This window comes from Akebia trifoliata, unplaced genomic scaffold (genome assembly GCF_017979445.1).
Source record: "Akebia trifoliata isolate Shusen 1 unplaced genomic scaffold, ASM1797944v1 Contig01285_ERROPOS320191, whole genome shotgun sequence".
Taxonomy (NCBI): Eukaryota; Viridiplantae; Streptophyta; class Magnoliopsida; order Ranunculales; family Lardizabalaceae; genus Akebia; species Akebia trifoliata.
In genome coordinates, this window is record NW_028237654.1 from 23,592 (window position 1) to 45,290 (window position 21,699).

Below are 21,699 nucleotides of genomic sequence, written 5' to 3' on the forward strand. Positions count from 1 at the left end.
AGAAGAAAGATCCCTCTGGCCACCTTCTCAATTAACATCACTATTACCCCTTGTGTATCCAAGTTAATGACATATATGCCCCTCTGACTTTATGAATAAGATCCCAGTAGTTCACTAAATTCCTATGCACAATACAATTTCTGTTATGTGAGCCCGCTTAGCTCAGAGGTTAGAGCATCGCATTTGTAATGCGATGGTCATCGGTTCGATTCCGATAGCCGGCTTTTTTTTTTCTTTGGTCTATGGTCTATTTTTTACTTTTACATGAGTAGTAATAGTAATAAATTTTTAGATGATGTAGAATACCTTTGTAATGCTCTATGTACTCTCGTTTGTAAGATCTTTCTTCTTAAACTCCTTTGGTTTTCATATTAATTGAGGTCATACATGAACACTAAACACTTTATCGAACCCCTTCCCCTCACATTTGAGTGGCTTTTATTTAGTCATAGTTTATCACGACTCTTCTGACTTTAAAAGTGTAGTTTGCCCCCCGACAAAGGTCCCCAATTTTTATTTTTTTTTTCAAAAATAATATATAAAAAATATTAAATTGCACTATTAAGATGAAAAATAGTGGTTGATAATTCTATCCCTGCTAAAAAGTAGTTATCTCAACCATCCACCCCTACTCATTGGCCCCGTAAGCCACAAATCAGGTGGACCGATGGGATGGTATTTGATAGAAATATGATCATATTTTTTCTTCTTTTAACTCTAGAATTAAGGATATGATTAAAAGAATTTCCTCACATCAAATTGTGGATGCCTGGTGACAAGACAGTGAGACATGACCAGACACAAACACATGTTTTAAAACTCGGTTTGACGTCACATCTTGTCCATGAACAACTCATCTCGTTCAACAATGAGCACCATCTCGTCTTATTGGAAAAACACATCAGATTTGAGATGACTTGCCTGTCTGTCTCTCATTGGTGAATGATACCAAGAGAACGAGCGCTACATTTATAATTGTAGACTGACAACATTATAAACCAGGAATATATAGTCACACTCTTTTTTCATAGAAAGTTAATTACTTAGATAAACTAGCACTCTACTAAGTAAGCAAACGCCCAAGCAATAAGGCTAAGCGATAAGGACTCGATAGAAAACTTTCTGACCAATAATCCTAAACAATGAACTCCTATTACATATTGTGATCACACTAACAATTTTGATAATAGTAATAATTATTACTCAACGAAACACGTACAAATCTGCATGGGGTTTCTATGAAAGAATTCACTAAATATTATTATTATCACCTCTCATAATCAATTATGACAAGGGTATGATCTATGTCAAGAATGGTTTCAAACGACCCCTAACAAGTGAAGGATACCGCAAGATGACAACATGTGAGCTAATTCTTTGTTGAATTACAATTGAGGTGGTGTTAACAACAGTTGGTGTGGCAATAGGATCTCTCTATTTGTAATTCCATAAACAAATAAGGGTATTTTTAGAAAAAAAAATCTGGAGTGATGTGATAGGAAACTAAACAAATACCAACAACACACCGTTCTCCTTTCACACGAACCACCAAGCTTCGTATTAAAATCTAAAAGAATCTCTACCGTTAGATTTTATACTTACCAACGATCGAGATCTAAAGTTATCTTCCTTCTCCTCTTTCTTAAAGAGACCGTCAACAAAGGCGGAAACCCTCTTTCGAAGAAACAAGGCGAGACGGTAAGAGTCTCTTCGTCTTCGTCCTCGTCCTCGTCCTCGTCCTCGATAAGATTCGATCTCCTCCTCGATTTTGTTGATCGTCTCTTCGTCTCTCTCTGAAACCCAGTAAGATTCGATCTCGTCCTCGATTTTATTTATTTTTGTTCTTTCGATTTGTTAGAAACAATCTCGAAACCGGGTTAATATTAGGTTTTTGTTTTGTGTTGTTTGCTGTTGATCTTAAAGCGTGAAGATTTTATCTTCTTTGATTTTATTCGATTTGGTTCGTGTTCTTTGAGAGGTTTTTGTAAGCTTGTGATCTGAAGGTTTGCTTAAATTATTAATGTCTTTATACATTTTGTTTGCTATAATTTGTACTTTGAATGGGATTGTTGAGATCTGCTCTGCTCCTTTTTGTTGATTTTAGTGAAAAAAAAATATGATCCAATTATGTGTTCTTCGAAATAAAGAAGGGGGTTTTATTTTTCTTTTGAAAAAAATCAACTTTTTATTGATTTGATTTCTAGAGAGTTTCGATGATCCGACGCATCTGCGGTGGTCTTATGAATTATTGTTTGATTTGTTCGCTTGAACACCTGTTTGAATTCTAGGTTATTTTTCTAATTAGAGTTGTGGGTGGTGGTGTTTATTTGATTTTGGTCTATGTAGCTCAATTTAATTGCTTTGATCCATGGATGGATTATATTCCCTTTAGACTTAGTCATGTGTTAAAGGTGGATACTTTGCTTTCTTTAAAGAAATTTGTGTACTGGGTTCTTTTTTTGAAAGGTTTTCCAATTGGCTCACCATGTTATACTACTATCTGTAATTTATTCAATAATATGTGTAGATATTGGATGGCAAAGATTAGAGGAGAATTCTTTTTTATATTGTTTTGTAATTTTTTTAAGAAGCGATAACTTTTATTATTGGGGAGTTAAGGCTTTATTTCTTGTTCATTCAGGATCCCCCTTTATTCAAGACTCAGGGTCTAAATCAATAACTTCTAATCATGTTTGGTCGAGCTCCAAAGAAGAGTGACAACACCAAATACTACGAGGTTCTTGGTGTTTCAAAAAGTGCAAGTCAAGATGAGTTAAAGAGGGCTTATAGAAAAGCTGCCATAAAAAATCACCCAGACAAGGGTGGAGACCCTGAGAAGGTGAGCTCGTTGCCTCTCTTCTAAATCTTGGTTTGTGTTGCTTTTTGTATATTGTCATGTCTGTGAGCCTGATCTTTTGATCAAACATTAACTAAAATGAATGGAGATTATGTAATGCTGAAGTATTGGCTTAATAGAATTTAATGATGGAAGTGCTTGCACCATAGATAATTTTTATTTATTCATAGTAAAGAATTATTCCAATTTTTCTCTTTCTTTTTTTATACTTGTATCTAGTAGGGCCATTAACTTTTTATGACTATTGGCCATATAATCCATGGAAAATGTGATCGTCAAAGTCATGATGATTTGCTGATTAGTTGTGTTTAAATGTGGAAGTAACAAGTTTGCTTGAGATGTAAGTCAAGGAATGTTCACACTATTTTGGAATGATAATATAATTTTAAGATTATCTGAAGACTTTTTAACCCCCCCCCCCCCCCCCCCTTTCTTCTTCTTCTTTTGGATGCCTAAGTTTCACCATGGTGGTCAAGATTTGTATTCACGCCTCAATTCATGTGGAACAAAGTTCAAAATGTCATTTGAATGTAGACTATGAGGTTTTAAATACATCCGTGGAGCACATTAATGATATTATTCATTCAAGTGAAGCCATGAAGGTGCAAAAGTTTGTTTGTGGTGGTAACACAGAGACCTGTGATCAAAACCTTCTTCATACTAATGTCTATCCAATAATATAAAGAATTCATTCGAATGTTAAATTTTGCTTCAATTCATTCAATTTGTTTATTACTATAATTAGATTGAATGAGAGAACAACAAGCACTTGCCGTGTGGGTTATACAAATCTGGGATCAAATGAGGATTATCACTTACAATTGCTGATTTTCTAGACTATTGAGAATTGTTCAAGATAAACTCCTCCCTTTCTGAGCACAAAATTCTCCTACTGCACATTTCAATACTATGGTGTGATCGAAGACTGATTATAAAAAGATGGATCTTCTTGTTCCTCTTTTTTGTATTCTACAACAAATGACGTGGAGGGAGCCAGAGTCCAGAACAATCTAGCTTTTTTTGGAAAGTGATTCTCCATAACCTCTAGCATATTCTTGAAGATACCCAAAATATCTCAAACTTTTGGAGGAACCAATTCTATAGCTCAAAAGACAAGTGAGAAATCAAAATATGAACACACTACATGGGCTCCATCTTTGATGCAAGTCTTAACTTAACTTTAAAAGTATTATATAAAATAAATTGGAGGGCTGAAACACACAAAGAAGCACCAAAAAGGCAAACATCCAAGGTCAACAACTAAAATAGACCTCTATATCTTTTCGTTTGGCTATGATAAAGAGATTACACACTTACCAAATCTTCAATGAGAGGACCATGATGCAAGAGAAATGATGCCTACTAAGAGAAATAGGGTGGTTTTGATACAAAATCAGAAAAAAGCGCAAGAAAATTGAAAATAGTATTCTAAGTCAAAAGACACGGAAATTGCTTTGCATATGAATCTTGAGGAACAACAATTATAATAAGGCTTCAAAAGTTATCCAAATTTTGTAGTCAGTCAAAGTCTCCGTCTACATATTCTCATAACAAACTATGTATAGGAAAATAACCCTAGAATCCAACTTAAGACCTAAGAAAAAAATCTTGGCCATTCATCTAAAATAGCATAAAATATTTTTCTAATGATATAAGAGAACTTCTATTGCCACCAACTTTTGCTAATGCCACCCCAAGATGTGTGCTAATTCTCGGTGAATTACATATGGATTAGGCTGGCATTAGTAAAAGTTGGTGTGGCAATAGAATCTCTCTACTTAAAATACCTCTAGTTTTGTTACTTCTAATGTACGAATTGACATCTACTTATAAAAAAAAAATGTTTTTGACATCCAGAACATTACAATCTTCCCAAAAGTCATGACATAGTTCTTGAAATTCTTTGAACAAGCTTTCCAGTACATCTGATGGCTTCCCAATCAGATGTATGAGTAAAAAGTTATGATCATTACAAGTAAACAACTTATGGGCTCAGTGTGGTTCGAGAAAAATGGCCCTCTTTACCTGGTTTCATCCACTAAGGCTTCAAAAAACTATCGATCTTTGATCTTCGCACGATATTTAGATTTCAACTGCATCAATAACCCAATCATTCTGGTCAAGGCCTATGTTTCATGAGATACTCTCCTAATTGATGATACAAGCTCCACTTGTTTCCTTAGATCTAATGTAAGTATAAGTTATAGGAAATTTGTCTTCAACATGGTATCACCACACCATGAGTCATCCCAAAAGCTTGCCAAAGTCTAAAGAGCCCTTGCAAATACCTCATACTGGTTCTCCTCTGAAAGGTCAATGGGATTTTTTATTGGCCTTTGTGAATCCTCTCTTTTGTAAGAGAGAAGGTCTAATAAATACATGAATATATATTTAAAAAATGATGTCCAGTACTAGCCATCCAATATCCTATATGACAAGGCCTCTTTTATGTTTAGAAAGTGGTCGCCTTGGATGCACTTCATTGAACTTGCTTGGAAAAACACTCCTACTTTCTGCCCATCTTTAATTTGTATTACTTTAAGTAATCTCTATACTAGTTATGAAACAACATGGATGTCTCTGTCTGTGTTAGGCTTCACTCGAAGGATGTTTGTGTTAAAATGTTTGTCCACTTCAAATTTTCATGTTATCATATTGGCCTACCCGCATTTTGGTTCTTTCTGTCTTATCTGTTGGTTTTGGATTTCGGATCAGTTCAAGGAGTTGGCCCAGGCTTATGAAGTTCTAAGTGATCCTGAGAAAAGAGAAATTTACGACCAATATGGAGAAGATGCACTTAAAGAGGGAATGGGAGGAGGTGGTGGTGCTCACAATCCTTTTGACATATTTGAGTCATTTTTCGGTGGTGGAGCAGCTTTCGGTGGTGAGAGATTGCTAAATTCCTTCTCATTTTTTTTCATTTATATGCATACTTGATGTGCCGTTTCTGATTATTCTAATGGCTGTAGGTGGCGGTAGCTCTAGAGGACGAAGAAAGAAACAAGGTGATGATGTGGTGCACAGCCTGAAGGTTTCTCTTGAGGACTTGTATAATGGAACATCAAAGAAGCTCTCATTGTCTAGAAATGTACTGTGCCCTAAATGTAAAGGGTATGTCTTCTGTTCTATATTATCTCTCCCCAATAATCCTTTTCTGGCTCATTTGACATATCACTTGGTTTTTGTGGGTGCATCATTGTCTTATAGTCAGATGAGCTATGAAACTGGTTTATGGTTTCTAATTGAAGCCATTTCATCTATTTTGAGCTTCAGCTATACTGTCTATATAATAAATTGGCATGAGTTATGGTTTTAGAAGCATGGACTTCTAAAATGAAAAAAAGTTGTTCAAATTTGAGGTGAATTCCCCTTATTTACAATAGACACGAGTGGGTTGCAGCATCTGTGTCTGTACAGTATATCTATGATGGGAAGGAGCTGACTTTGAGGTTTTCTACTTCAGCGTTTGTTATTAAGTTTTGAAGGCTTCCTGGAATGTTTTCTTTATGTAGGTAAGTGGGTGAAGGTGGGGTTTCGATCCCATGTTTGCTATTACCACCTGCGGACTTTTCCAACTTGCAGAGTTGACACCTTGTTAAAAAATATTTTGATGTTTCACTTGGTTGTGTTTTTGTTTTTCAAGTGAGGTGGGTGTACACTTTGGATACTTTCAGCCTTAAGTTGTCTACAATATGACTAGGAAGTTTGTTAGCCCTAATATTGAAATTCATGAATTGAAACATTTTAGCAAAGTTTTGACTTTAATTGTCTACAGACTAATATCACAAGGTCCTTCGGTTTGAAGGCCATGGTGAGACCTGTGTTCTGCGCATGCTTTCTTTTTTATTTTTTTTGTTTCAGTTTTAATTTGATCCATTCTTTCTGATAATTAATTTTTACTAATTGATATTTAAGTATATACATTTACCATATACATGAATCACTCAGTTGTTCATGTTGATTTGTCAAAATTCTCATGGCTTACTTATTAATGTACATTTTAAAGATCCTTTTTTTCCTTATATTCTGTACTAGTTACCTTCTAAAATGCGTTTTCACTGTTCAGTTTACCAAAAAAGTGAATTACTCTGGCTTACTCTTTGCATATGGAATGTGCTTTTAAATTGTATCTGTAACTATTTCAGGAAAGGGTCAAAGAGTGGAGCTTCTGGTAGATGTTTTGGATGCCAAGGTTCGGGAATGAAGATTACTACTAGGCAGATTGGACCGGGCATGATCCAACAAATGCAACATGTCTGTCCGGATTGCAAAGGCTCAGGTACCTAATTGCAGCCGAGATTTGTTTCAGTTATCATTGGGATAGAAGTTTCTCAATTTTTCCCTCGATTGTGTCTCTTATTGATATAGGTGAGGTCATCAGTGAAAAAGACAAGTGTCCTCAGTGCAAGGGAAATAAGGTTACTCAGGAGAAGAAGGTGTTGGAGGTTCATGTTGAGAAAGGAATGCAGCATGGCCAGAAGATAGTATTCCAGGGCGAAGCTGACGAAGCTGTAAGTAAAGTCATACTAATTTAGGGGGGGCAATGGGTCGGGTCGTGTTGAGGTAAGGGTATTATGAAAATTTACCAAACCCAAACCTGACCCATTTAATAATCGTATCAAGAACTTAAACCCAAATCCAACCCATTTATAAATAGGTATACCTGACCCAACCCATATATAACCTGTTTAATAAAATTCTAGTCTTTATTAGAAAAAATAAGTTCCATTTCCAACACCTCAACGAAAAATACCATTACTAAAAATAAAGTCACACAACCTAAACCAATATCTACTAATAACATAAATTAAGTATCACAAAACACAAACTAAGTTTTATAACAAAAAAATGTATCACAACCAATTAAAGGGACGAGAAATAAAGAAAAAGAATGTGTCCATAGCCTAGTACAAAAACTACATGTCTCTACCTATAACAAAAAAAATAATAATTAAAGCACACATTATGATCTATCTTCATCGTTGTCACCATCACAATCTTTCTACGTGTTGTTGGAACCGCATGGATTACCACATTTGTAACCCATCACCATTGCCTTCTAAATTTCAAGGAAAAACTCAAATTAAAAAAATTGAGCTTGATCAAAGGTTTTGAAAAGGGACGGCTACCAAACTCCCAGAATTTAAAATTACAATTCAATGGTGAAAATAACTTTCCCATTGAGTTTTTTTTTTCAAAGTTCATAGAATTTTGTCCTTTACAACCCATGGCATCATATCATGTTTTTGGATACCATGAGGTGATGTGGCTTGAAAACTTTCCTTACTAATTTTTTGGCTAAGCAAAGTGTATTTCATTATCACATGAGACATACTAGCCTTGTTTAGTAATATCTTAAATCTTACTAAGGGTCGTTTCATTTTGCCCCCATACATCACCATATTAGGAATCAAGCACTACATGCCCTCTAGATTTCAATGAAAGAATATGTTAAAAAAAACATAAATATAAATAAATAAATAACTTAGTAAGTAAAGTGTTTTGTCTTTCTGAAAGTAAGCTTAGTCATTAATTATTTGAAAAAAATCTTTAAACACCCCCTATATTTTATAGTCTGAATATAATATATTATGAAAATGTTTTAGGAAATTATAGCAAAAAAATTGGTAATTTAAAAAATTCTTAAATAATTGACGCCCTGAACCCGAACCCGACTCATTTAATAATCGTGTTAGACTTGTTGACACTATTATGACCCAAACCTACTAATTTCGTGTTGTGTTAAGATTGTCACCCCTACATAATTTCATTTGAACTTATTCTATTTGATAGTGTGTTAGAGGTTCGGGAAGAAGTCTGCAAGGGGAAAATTCGATAAAATTGGGAATATCAGGAAAAAAATCAAGTTAGGGTTAGGGCCATATAATTGTTCCTACTAGAGGGTGTTCTCATATTATAACATCAAGTCCCATATTAAACTACAATGATAAATCACTAAGTTCCATGGATAATCATGAGTACAAGTTAGGATTCATTAACCGATCAAAAACATCTAATTAATGTTATCTTCATTTGCATCCTTACTATCTTACGCATTATTTGTGATTTAATCGCGAAGTTCATAAAAGTCGTGCCTTATTAAAAAGAAGTCGTGATTAAAACAGTGAAAGAAAAAGTCTTCATGTAATAATGATTATTTCAGTAGCTCAGAGACTTTGGTGACTATGGTCCCACACTTTTCAAAATAATAGTATTTGTTGCTGAAATACTCGTTCCTGTTCCTTTGTGTGCAGCCTGATACGATTACAGGGGACATTGTTTTTGTATTGCAACTGAAGGAGCACCCAAAGTTTAAGCGCAAGTTCGATGATCTCTATGTAGAGCACACACTCAGCTTGACAGAGGCTCTCTGTGGCTTCCAGTTTGCCCTAACGCATCTCGATGGCAGACAACTTCTAATAAAATCAAATCCTGGGGAGATCATCAAGCCTGGTACTATTTTGGGATCCACTTATGTGGGACTTTTTTTTTTTTCTTGGTTCTTCCAAGTAGAATACCCATTTTGTTTATAGCTCTGATTATATCATTTTGATCTAGGTCAATACAAGGCAATTAATGATGAGGGGATGCCACAGTATCAGAGGCCTATCATCAAAGGTCGACTGTACATCCACTTCAATGTGGATTTCCCAGACTCAGGGGTTCTTTCCCCGGACCAGTGCAGTACATTGGAGACAATTCTGCCTCCGAGGGCAGGCAACCACTTGTCAGACATGGAGATAGATGAGTGCGAAGAGACTACCATGACTGATGTCAACATTGAGGAGGAGATGAGGAGGAAGCAGCAACAGCAGCAGCAAGAGGCATATGATGAGGATGATGAACAATCATCAATGCCACGGGTGCAGTGTGCCCAACAATAAAGGAAAATGTGGGTTGCGTTGTCTCTCTTGCTCTATAATGTCATAGAAGGTATCATCTTTTGGGATCAAGTTAAATAACCTCTAGAGTGATATATATATATGTTTTTGGTTATCAGGAAGAACACCTTTTTATTTTGGTACTAGTGTGGCGTTTAGATAGTATATTAAATTTGATTTTCTTGCAGTTATGTACTATGTCTTGGTCAAGATTTAAGAACATAAATGAATTATTATTTGAGGTAGTTCTCATTGTGTGATGCTCCCTTCATAAAACCTTAACTGCTTGGTTGTGTAGATCGTATTTTACTCAATTGTTATTTGAAGTAGGTCTCATTCTGCGACGTAACCTTTATGTTTTTTTTTTTTTTTTTCTTTGGGTTCAATTCTTTTTGTTTTTGGCGTTTAGATAGGGGTATTATTTCTTCTCATTTTTGTTCAATTCTTTTCATTTAGTGAAACACTAACGTGGACGGACCTTAAAAAAAAAAAGACCTTTAGATCCAAAACTAGAACAAAATGTCGTTGCATTTTACAGAATCTTTAATAATTCATGTTGTAAAATGCATAATTGCAGTTTGGACATCAACCTTATAAACCACAATAATGATTGATCAACAGTCTAAATGTTGGTGCTATACCAATGTTGATATCCCGTTGACTAGTGTAATGTGTAAATGACAATTTTGAATATTATGTCGAGATCATTCAGTTTCGAAAGTGTTCAAATCTATTAATAAGAGTTTTCAATATACATAATTTATAAAAGTTCGATCTAACATCATCTTCAAAAATATGGATTTAAAATTGTCAATATCGAAATTTTTTAGATGTCAATCACATTTAAATAGATTGTTCGAGGGCAACTTCAACAAGCGTCAATGTCAATGTTGTCAATGCTTTCACTAGAGTTCAAACTTCACATATTTCCATAAACATTCTCAATCCAAAGGGTGGATATCAAGAGTTGATCTCCACGCTAAAACGAGATAAAATTAAAGAGAGGATTTTCGTTAGATCCACAAAAGAGTGAGAGAGATACTGGGTTGGGTTCGGGCCGTTGATATATTCATATCCAAATTTTTTATTCGGATCTAAATTTGAATCTATCTTGGATCTTATTAATTAAAATTATATCCGAACCATTATGTTGTTACCCATCTTCGGATAAGGGAGGTCACTAGTCAAACCCATATTCGGATCCAATCTGACTGAATCAATTGATTTGAATAATTTTGAATCATTCAAGATAATTTTAAGAAAATCATTAAAGGTGTGACTTAAACTCAAAATCTCTTCGTTTTTGTTGGGAAACCTTAATCATTATGTCCAAGACCAGTTATCCAGTATTATCCGACTATTTTCTCGTCTTTTTTTCTTGTTTCTTATTAGAAAAAGAAGATCTGTTTCTAACGAAGTGGAATACCCCATTCCTAGTGCAGATCAACTTCAAGAAGAAATTGCGACATTTCTGGAAAAAGATTTTGAGGATTTGGGTTTGACTTTAGCTCCGCCGCACACATGGCAGGGCCTTGCTTCACTTGTTTATGAAGGTTCACAAGAACCTTCATTTGTTGGTTGAAAAAAAATATCTTAAAAAATATAACTTACAAAATAATATATTATTTGAATTTAGATGAATACAGGAATGGATCCTCATCCGACCCTGATTCAACTTGGGTTAAGGGACATCAACCTATATCCGACTCATTTTTTAATTCGGATACACTTAAAAGAATCAAATCAATTAAATTCGGATTCACAACACTCAAATTTCGAATAAAATTCAACCCATTATAAAACTATGGAAAGGGATTAAAAAAAAAGAGAAAAAATCCAGAGGATTTCCCTCAAGGAAAAAGGTAGAAAGATAAATATCATTTTAAATTTTATAAATAAATAAAATTAGGAATTGGAAGAATCACAACTTTATATAAAAGATGCATCGATTTTAATCACTAGTTAATGGGTCATAAACCACTACCGACCCACCCGGCACCCACCACCCACCACCCATCATCAACTTTCTCTTCAGTGTTGATGTTTGTCTTGTACTACATTTCATCTACTTCACTCACCAATCCCTTTAGAAGATATTCTTAAAATCCAAAATTCATGCATCTTTGGTTACATGAATTGTTGTCTGAATGTGTCACCATCCTTTTTCTTTTCTTCTTTTTTTCCATTCATGTAATTTGATGGTGAGAAGAAGCCCATGTCCCATTAATAGTCGAGTTTTGGTCTTTTCTGTCTCTTTTACATTTCTCTCTAAAACTCAAACAAAGCCTCATTAATCAATCGGGTAAATATTTGTTTATTAAGAAAGACCGAAAAGAAATTTAAATTAAATGGCAAAGAGGTTTCCATTACAATTTACGTCTAAAGCATTGTAACAAAAAGGTTTCAAATTTAGGAAAAAGTCTACAAATCAATTAATAAGTCAACTCGAGATTGTCCAAGGTTTGAAACCATGTTTAGATAAGCTAAATCCCGAGTCTTGGTTGACACGTAGAGCTTCCAAGGTATGAAATCATGTTTATATATTAATATATAATCTTTTAATATTCTAATCCTATGGTACTGGCCTAATATGTATACTAATGGACACTTAACCAACTGTGTTACATATATTTATATATATCTGACATAAATTTGTTTCAATTTGTAAAGGAGAAACTAAGCTCAAAGCACCACAACTTTTTGTTTTTTAGTGGATTTATTCTCTTTGTTGGCAAACCAAGAAAGAAGTACATTATTCTCCTTTCTGGACATAGAGGCTAAAGGTTATTCCCAAAATTTTCATTTTAACTATTGGCTTTCAACATTTGCTCATTATGGACTTGTTAAGGACATCCATCATGGGAAAATATAAAATCTAATAATAAAAAAATAATCATTTACATTATATTCAAAACTAATTTGATTGTCAAACTATAATCGCAAATAATCCATTAAAATTAACAATAGGAGTTTTGACCTCATCATCTAGCATTATGAGTCTTGAGGTATGATGTAGGAAATTTCCCCTATGATATATATAGTTCATTAATTGTTAAAAATATATTATATATTTATTTTGTATTGATTCAAAAAAATTAATTTATTTTATTTTATTTTAAAATAGCAATTTGAAAGTTACTTTAAGGACGTGTTTGATTGGAGGGAAAATACTTACTTGGCAAATCCATTTCCACTGTTTGAGCACATCATGAAAAATCATGCCGAAAACTTGATAATTTTTTTTATTTAAATATTTAATATATGAAATATGTATTTGTACATTCAAAAAATAACATTTAAAAAATACTTAGATTTATTGAACGGGTTCTTAGTGGTTCCAAGAGGTGCATATTGTATTTCTATGTAAAGGGTGTCTCCTAACATGGTTTATCCAAAGGACACCTTCTAATAGGTTTCATACTTATAGAGTTTCTTTTGTCTATTTTCGAATAGATGTGACTTTTGAAATTGTTCTCTATATATAAACATCAATTACGTCCAGAAAAACTTAATCTCTCTCTTTCTAATTTTCTTTTTATTTAAACTCTTTTCTATTTTCTACAAAAAAGAGGCGTTCCTATATCAAAGATTATGTGTGACCGAATCTCTCAAAGTTAGTGCAAACTTTGAGGGAATATATTGACAAAATTGAATTATGTTGTATCCTGAAGACAAATTCGCTAGCAATTCAATTGCAAATTCGATTTCAAACGAAGTGGGGCGTCTGTTGTTTATAAGACAACAGAGATTACTACGTACTTCAGAGCAATTTCCATTATTCGGATTTTCTCCACCTTCCTCCACTTAAAATTTAACATTAATCACATACCACATATAGTAAGTCCTTTCATTAAAGTTATCAAATCAAAATGAATTGGCAAGATGACCAGGACCATGTCCCATGAAGCAGAAGTTTTGAGTTCGAATCATCCCTTAGGGATTTATTCCGGAAATTACCCAATGTGTGTGATGGGAGGGGAGCCGAAAGATTAGTTGGATGCTCTTGATTTTTCAGAGCTCTAGAATATAGAATTAAAAAAAAATTCAGATTGTTGGAAAATAAACATGTCAGTTGGACAAACAATGAAATCTATATTTTGTGAGGATGGCCAGCATGGATGACCAAACAGTGAAATAGCCAGTTGGACAGGCCTGCCTTCCAAAGAGATAATGGAAATCAAATTTGTTGGGTAACATGAGAGAGGAATGGAAACCTGTGCTTGGCCGATAGAGATCCTGCTGATTGGATGGCATAGAAAATTCCGAACGACACTGCATTCCACACTATGCTGATGTGAAGGTGTGCTCGGAACCATAGGTGCTTTTCCTTGAGATTAGAGTGAAAAATATATATGGTTATGAGCACACCTCACATAGTGCAGTGTCGAACGCAGCGTTCTGTGCAGTCACTCTAACATTGTTCTTTTAAATATTCCTTGTAAAATTCCCTAGTGTTGAGGCTGATTTCCATGCAATATTCACTGTGATTAAATATATATATATATATTATGTATTTTTTATTTCTTAAATAGATATTAGTCATGTAAGTAATCCTGAAAATATATATATATATATATATATATATATTGTTGAGTATTACAAGTGAGTCGTGATAACCTGACTCCCCCACATGGCCACTCAAAATACTCTCTTGACATAGCATGTGCAAGAACCATATATTTTGCCTCGGGATACACATTTTACATCCCCGTAAATATATGCAATTGTGTATTCCAATGAAAAAAAAAAGACCTATGGTTCTAACATATGCCACGTGGGGGAGTCGAAAATCATTACTCATTACAACTACTAATGAGTAGGACAAAAAAAAATGATTTTATTATTATTAATTGGAGTTGATGAGTAGCATAGTACATTAGTGATACTTATATTATATATAGGCAGTATGAAAAATGCAACCTAGCCATGGACATGGGACAAGTAAAAATATAATTGAACTGTGGATCATACTGGAGCTATGGTTATATTTTTATTAATTAAATAAAGTGTGTGTACTTTCTTAAAAATATCAATTCCAAATTGTAAACAAGCGTGTTTTTTTTTTCATGAAATAGTAAGTGATGATGGAGTATATAAAGAAAATGAAGTATATAACAACAAAATTGATATTTAAGAATAAGTGCCTTAAAAAGGTATCCTTATAATTTTAAGTTACCGAACAACCGAATAATTGTCTTGATTATCATAAATAAAAATTGACATTTGATCATCTATTCCATCGTGTTGCGGGCAATCATCGCTTGTAGGAATGGGTTCCATTTGCTTACTTGCAAGTCATAAACCTTCAAGTGCCACACAATTGGCTTAGTAAAGGACACGACCGCGATGCCCCACCTGCACTAGCTTCTATTGGTAACCCCTACAAATTACTACTATTTTTGTTTTCAAATAGTAAATTAAAATGTGAATTCTACAAATAAAATATGAATCTTTATCAAATATGAAGAATTAATTAATGCAGCATATTATGAAAAATTGGGAACCATAAAGTCATCACCTTAAATATTCGAGAGTACAAACTGATAATGAAATTTAGCATTAAAAAAGTGCACAATTTCTCAAAGCCAACGTGCTACTGTGGAGTCTTTGCCACCACACAAGCGTTGAGTTTGGTAAACATGGACATTTTTCTAACGTAAGACAGAGAATTCTAGGCCTACCCACCCTATCTTAACCTCATGTTATAAAGTTTGAACACAAATTACAATAATTATATACTCTTAAAGGGTGTTTGGTTGCAAGTGTAGATTGATCCTGGAAATCTCACATACTTCATGAACACAACAGATTATAAATACTAATAGGTAACCAATCTCGTAATTAATGAATTATGAGATCAATAATTGATTATTAACTACATAACTGAATATGAGGGATATTAATGGCCTTTGTAATTACCATGGTTTTAAATCTCATAAAAATGTCTTGTCTCATTAATGAACAATACCAAGATGACTCGTACGATTCTTGACAAGAAAAGGGTGATTTTTAGATCGGTGAACCATAAATAAGAAGAAGAGGGAGAAACTTGGTCTTCTTGTCTTGTTTTGTTCACAAATGATACTGAGTCATCTTCGCCTGCCTTCGACGTTTTTCAAATCGATTCTTTTTTGTTTTACACTGATTTACTGTTGTTATTTATAGTTAAACCAAAAAATAATGCTAAAGTGATCTCAAGATTGGACTTCACATCGCACACCCTGACGTAAAAGTGTCTGAGAACCATAGATGCTTTTCCTCTAGATATGAGTGAAAAAGCATCAATGATTCCTATCCATTTTCACGTCAAGATGTGCAATATGAGATCCAATCTTGAGGTCACTACAGCACGAGTCGAAATCAAATAAGTCATTTTGAAAACTAAACTGACCTAGAAAAAGAGTACCAAAATATGTTTGGAAAATAGATTTTCCTTGGTTGATGACCAGAGCCAATTTTTGTACCAAAAAGATATTTTTATCCATTGTTAGCTAAACGAAAATGACAACCACTAGAAAGAGTTCCAATCTTAGATGAAAATGACAACTGCTACTGTTTTTATCTTAAGCATTATTGTTAGAGTACCTCCAAATATTACTACAAATCGCAAAGATAATGCCAAAGTCTTGTGATATTTAGTGGTAATGGAAGCACAAGAAAGAATAATTATTGTATTATATGAGAGACCCTTTAAATCATCTTAAGAAATACTGACTGCTTAACCACTTATTAATCATTTACTTTAAGATAATAGGACAAGGACAGTGGTTAATATCGAATCGAATTAATGTGCCCATGGGGCTCTGCATATCGCATTATGATAATTACGCTAATTGGCAACAATGGGACGGATGGTAGACCCAAAAAAATTGATTATGGTCATATAAGCCAAAGAGAGAAGTTCTTATCAGATACCCATGTAGGGCAAGCAATTAATGAAATTAACATTTATTAGGATGGAAATCATGTGGTCTTTAAAGATAAACAAAGCAAGATTTAAAGTATTGGGTCCTATGGCCAAGGCATAGAAAAGTATGGGAGAGACTTAGCTTATCCATATTATTTGTCTAATTACCCTAGATGATAAATTTAGAATTTATGGTAAAGTTCTTACATAAATCACTAGAAAACTTCAGACACACATGCATTCGAATTGGCATGGAATTAATGTAAGGGTGGGACTTAGCTTAACCTATATTATTTGTTTTAGTCGTGATTTTCTGACTCCGCCCCTCTAACATACTCTTCCATGCTCTCCTGACATGGCATATGTTAGAACCATAGATTTTTTCCTCAGGATACACAATTACACATCCACATATCTATGTTCAATTGTGTATTCTAAGGAAAAAAAAACTTTGGTTCTAGCACATGCCACGTCAGGAGAGTATGGGGGAATATGTCGGGGGGTGGGGAGGAGTCAACAAATCATTATTCTATTTGTTTAGTTATTATCGATACCAAAATTGTAAAACTTACCATGACATTCTTACATCGCTTATAAATCACAAGAAAAATTAAAAGTCACTTATCCCACACATTAAATTGAGTGATCAATTAGGAATGAGCCTTCCATGGCAAGAGTATGTGTTTTGACTAGGACAACAATTTGGGCAAGTTGGCCTTGATGGGCGAGCCTAACTAAGTTATATAGAAAATGAGTTGAGAAATAACTCAACACAAGCTTAGGATTCGTGCAAGCCAGCTAAACCCTACTCTAACCTTAAATAATAATATATAAATATTTTTATATTAATCATATATTTTTATTTATCCTAAAGTATTCGGTGCTTAAATATAAACTTTCTATGCTAATCAATACAAAATTTGGCTAGTTAAAGGAGTCCAACCCACACCCAAGTTTAGAAGTTCAAGTTCGAGTTAAGCTTGGGTCAATGAGTTCAAATTCAGTTCTTGGATTAAGTTAAGCTTGAGTTAGGACTCTTCCACTTGAGTTGCACCTGGGTCTAGGGGTGGAGCCATGATTTTCTTTTTTAGTTGTGGCAAACTACTTAGGGTATGTTTGATTGCATGGAAAGTGACTTTTCATAGAATTTGAAATCCATGAAAAAATAATTGTAGAAAATAGATAGAATTAAAAAATAAATTCCATTATTTGATTTTACTTAAACAAAATAATAGGAAAAATATCTAAGGAAGATAAAGAAGAAAAAGAAGAAGAAGGAGAGGGGGGAAAAAAAAGAGACTTGAGAAATATAAGAGGGAGGGGGGAGGACGTGGTGGTGGTGGCGGCGGAGGTGAGGGAAGGAGAAGGAGAAGAAGAAGAAGAAGACAAAGATAGAGAGAAGATGGTCGGAGATGGTGACGATGTCAAGGTCAGTGTGATGGTAGTTATGGTAGTGGTAGTAGTGATATGGAAGAAAAAGATATGAGTAGGGAAGAACAAGATGATATTTTGGGGATGGAAAAAAATAATTAAACACATGAAAAATGTCATTTTCCATGAAAATTAATTTTTCACTCTATTTTTCATGTACAATCAAATGCACCCTTAGGTTTTTTGTTAAAAGTTGAAGAAAATGATATTTGAGTTATTTTCAATTAGTCCATGAGAGGGGTCTCAGTCAAGATGCAAATATCATTTTCAAAACATGGAAGGGGGGGCTTTTCAAAAATTGGAGGGAGGTAAGGGAGTGAGGTAAATGGGGCATGTAATTAGTTGAAAGCATAGGGATGTCTCAAAATTTCGATGGGAGCAAATATCGGAAGGGGTAAGGGAGTGGGGGCAAATAGGGAGAGAAGTGCAAGAGTTAGGGCATGTAATTAGTGAAAAATACAGGGTATCTCAAAGGTATGTGAGGATAATTGCCCCCCACAGACTCCTTACTAGCTCCACCCCTGCCTGGGTTTACTCTTCAATCCATCTAAGGCGCCCAAATTGTAGTCGTAGCTAGTTTTGACAAATAAAATATACATGGTTTGAACATATGCATGTTCAAGTGATTCGAACTAGATCCATGTTACATATGCGCTCCTATTAAAATGGATTAACCTATAATATTTAGACTAGCAAATCCATCAAAAATAGGTCAACCAAGGACTAAATATCCTTATTGTGGATCCCACAGCTTTGAAAATGAATAATTAACAAAAATCAATCAAGTTGAATATAAGGGAGTAGTAGGGTCTAGCAGTGAAAATAGCATCTATTAGGGTATGAATCTGTGATCAAATATTAAAACAAGATAAGGCCCCATGGCTTGGGCATGGAAGTAAGAGTTGGTTGATATGGGGTTCTGATATAGGTTGGTCCAAGGTTACATTCTACTCTTGAGAAAGTTAGGGTTTAGATGATGTCAGATCCAAGGAGGATCTTTGCCATTATTTTGCTGAATAGGACAGGAAATCTCCTCTCAATATCTATCATTTTTTAGGGAAAAAAACAGGCCCATCACAATCCCCACTTGGAAATAAGATGGCTTACAGTTGGGAAAAGGGAAATTGTGGTGTGTTAATCACTAATACCTATCCCATGTCTTTTCATGCTATAAAATTAATTCCATGCTGTATGATCAGTGATCACACACATATAAAAGATTTTATTGAGAGATGGTTCTTCAAATCCATTGGATTTTAATATTTTTTATAATAGCTAGGATAAGGTAATTAGCAATGAATTGTAAGTCCATAAAAACAAAAAAGTTTTAAATCCAATGATCAGAAGTTATATATCTATCTAGATTTTTTGAATGATGGTGAACCATTTGTGGGTCGATCGATGACTAAAAAAATGTTGCACGATGGCTTATTTAGGACAATGAATATGTGTGGCATATATTTGTATCCAACACCAAAGTTTTTTTTTCGATGAGAAATATTCAATCTAATAATATATGATCCCTACAGGCGACCATCTAATTAAATGAAAATGTCCACATGGGTCCTATTAAAAAATTGGAGAGAGATAAAGAGAGAGAGAGAGAGAGAGAGAGAATTAATCGCTCTCGTTTGATATGCCAAAGGTGATGAAAATGCTAATTTATATGACTAATTGCATTATTTAACTTGTCAAATGGGGAATTTTGATCAAATTACTAAATCAGTAAAGATTGATCATATATCCGATTTTGTAATTTTCTTTGAAAAATTGTTATATGAGGACGTCTATTGCACGGATGATTTGACGAATTTGCATTTATGCCTTGATGAATTGATTGTAGGTTCACATGAAGGACAAATGAATAAATAGCAAATGCGTGAGGACAATATAAGGAACAATTTTGGTAAAAACAAATAATTATGAAATTGAGTGTATATGATAATTTTGTAAATATTAAAAAAATGACTGATTCTCTAAGGCAAAATATGTAACTTTTTCATTGAAAAGAAAACTTAGTAGTCAATATAGCCGTTGGAGACTCTAGTATTTGATATTTTACCTATATTATCGTTGTGGCATTGGATACCCTTCTAGAATTTCTTAAGAAAAGTTATATTTTTTAATTTTTTAGATGCATATTTAAATGGGCATTAATACAACTATGTAAAACCATAAAGATATGTTCTTGTGTATCTCGAAGAAGAGGATCTACGGTTTGTGAAAGGATCGAACAAAAAAGTGAGTCAGATTATCATGACTCTATCAAAATAAGTCAATATGTTAGATTTATGGGTAACTCAATGTGAAAAAATAATCCAACAACTCGTAATTTTTTTCCATTAGGATCGTTCTTTAATGTTCATACCTTACATCTCATACCATTGTATGGTAATTGCACTCTAATACTCAAGAATCAAAATTTTAATTTTAAGTATAAAGCAAATTGACAATCATACACTAAAAACATATCAATAATTACTGAACTCTTTTTGAACTAGTTTTTTTTTTTTTTCCTCTGTATTGTCCATCTATGGGTTTCTTGTAAGAGACTTTCCCACATTTCTCTATTGATATTCTTCATGTGTTGTAAGGGATTTTTTTTTTCCTCTTAGACAATATTTGTCATCATCACCGAAGTAGACTAATCATCGTATAGAATCGTGGATTATACTCATCCTATTTCCTTAGGTCCAAGTTCTCGGATTATGTATATTTTAGGGTAAAATGTTGTTGTTTGAGGGGAAAAAATTATTTTAATCTCGAGTCCCATTACTTGGATCTCTCATTGATTTGATGTCTACTGTAGATGTAAAAATTTGCTCTACCTCGTGATCCTCATTGATAAAAAAAACTCTCATTTTTCAGTGTTCCTAGGAAGACCTGTAATAACATTATTCCGACGCCCAAATTAGAATTTTTAGCACAAATAGTATAGTGTATTTTCATAGAAGAATTTTGCATACCTTTTTGGCATGATGCAGCCTTGTATTTATAGGGGTTTCTACCCTTAGATTTTCTTGGATTTTCTCCATGATTCTCGTCTAAGTGGTTACGTTTGTTTAAGGATTTGCCTTGATTTCCGTAAAAACTGTTACACCCCATATTCCATATTTTACAGGCTATGTGTCGAACTGTGGGGGAAAATTCTTGAGCACGGACACGTGGCTCGAATAAGGGCCAGGATTAATGATTTTAAGGTCGGACGAACTGCGGCTCTTACTCGGTCTATTAACCCCGACGAATGCGTGTATTCGCAGCTCGGAACTAAGCCATCAGCCGGTGAAGTGGTCCGGGCAACTGCCTCATAGGTCGGTAGGACAGATTTGACAGGTGTGCCAGTGATAGATAGTCAGTCCTGACAACCCACGTCATGTCAGACCAACTCCGATTTTCTCAAAAGTGATAGGGCAGTTGCAACAACTCCTGCAGCTGACATGTCAGAGAGTAGGCTAACTACCCTAGGTCACCTCAAAGGATGGCACAGAAACCGAACCAAATAAACGCCTATATAAGGAAGAAAACTATGGGTAAAAGGGGTTCAATCTCTTCTTCTCTAAACAAGTTACTTAAATTATACTGATCAATTTGTCTAACTTGATCGTCGGAGTGGGCTGATTTGC

General features: G+C 34.2%; 1 protein-coding gene and 1 non-coding gene across 2 annotated transcripts; both read left to right on the forward strand.

Annotated features, from left to right (window-relative positions):
• The first annotated feature begins 151 nt into the window (after window positions 1-151).
• On the forward strand, window positions 152-224 carry TRNAT-UGU (transfer RNA threonine (anticodon UGU)). The gene has a single exon. It is a non-coding gene; the product is annotated as a tRNA-Thr (tRNA).
• A 1,421-nt stretch (window positions 225-1,645) lies between these two features.
• Window positions 1,646-9,983, forward strand: LOC147380577 (dnaJ protein homolog 2-like). Its single transcript, XM_086431469.1, has 8 exons — window positions 1,646-1,803; window positions 2,642-2,839; window positions 5,573-5,741; window positions 5,827-5,968; window positions 7,003-7,136; window positions 7,226-7,368; window positions 9,112-9,310; window positions 9,416-9,983. Exons 2-8 carry the CDS (start codon window positions 2,690-2,692, stop codon window positions 9,739-9,741), a joined length of 1,263 nt encoding a protein of 420 aa, XP_086287595.1. The 5' UTR covers window positions 1,646-1,803; window positions 2,642-2,689; the 3' UTR covers window positions 9,742-9,983.
• The last annotated feature ends 11,716 nt before the right edge of the window (window positions 9,984-21,699 follow it).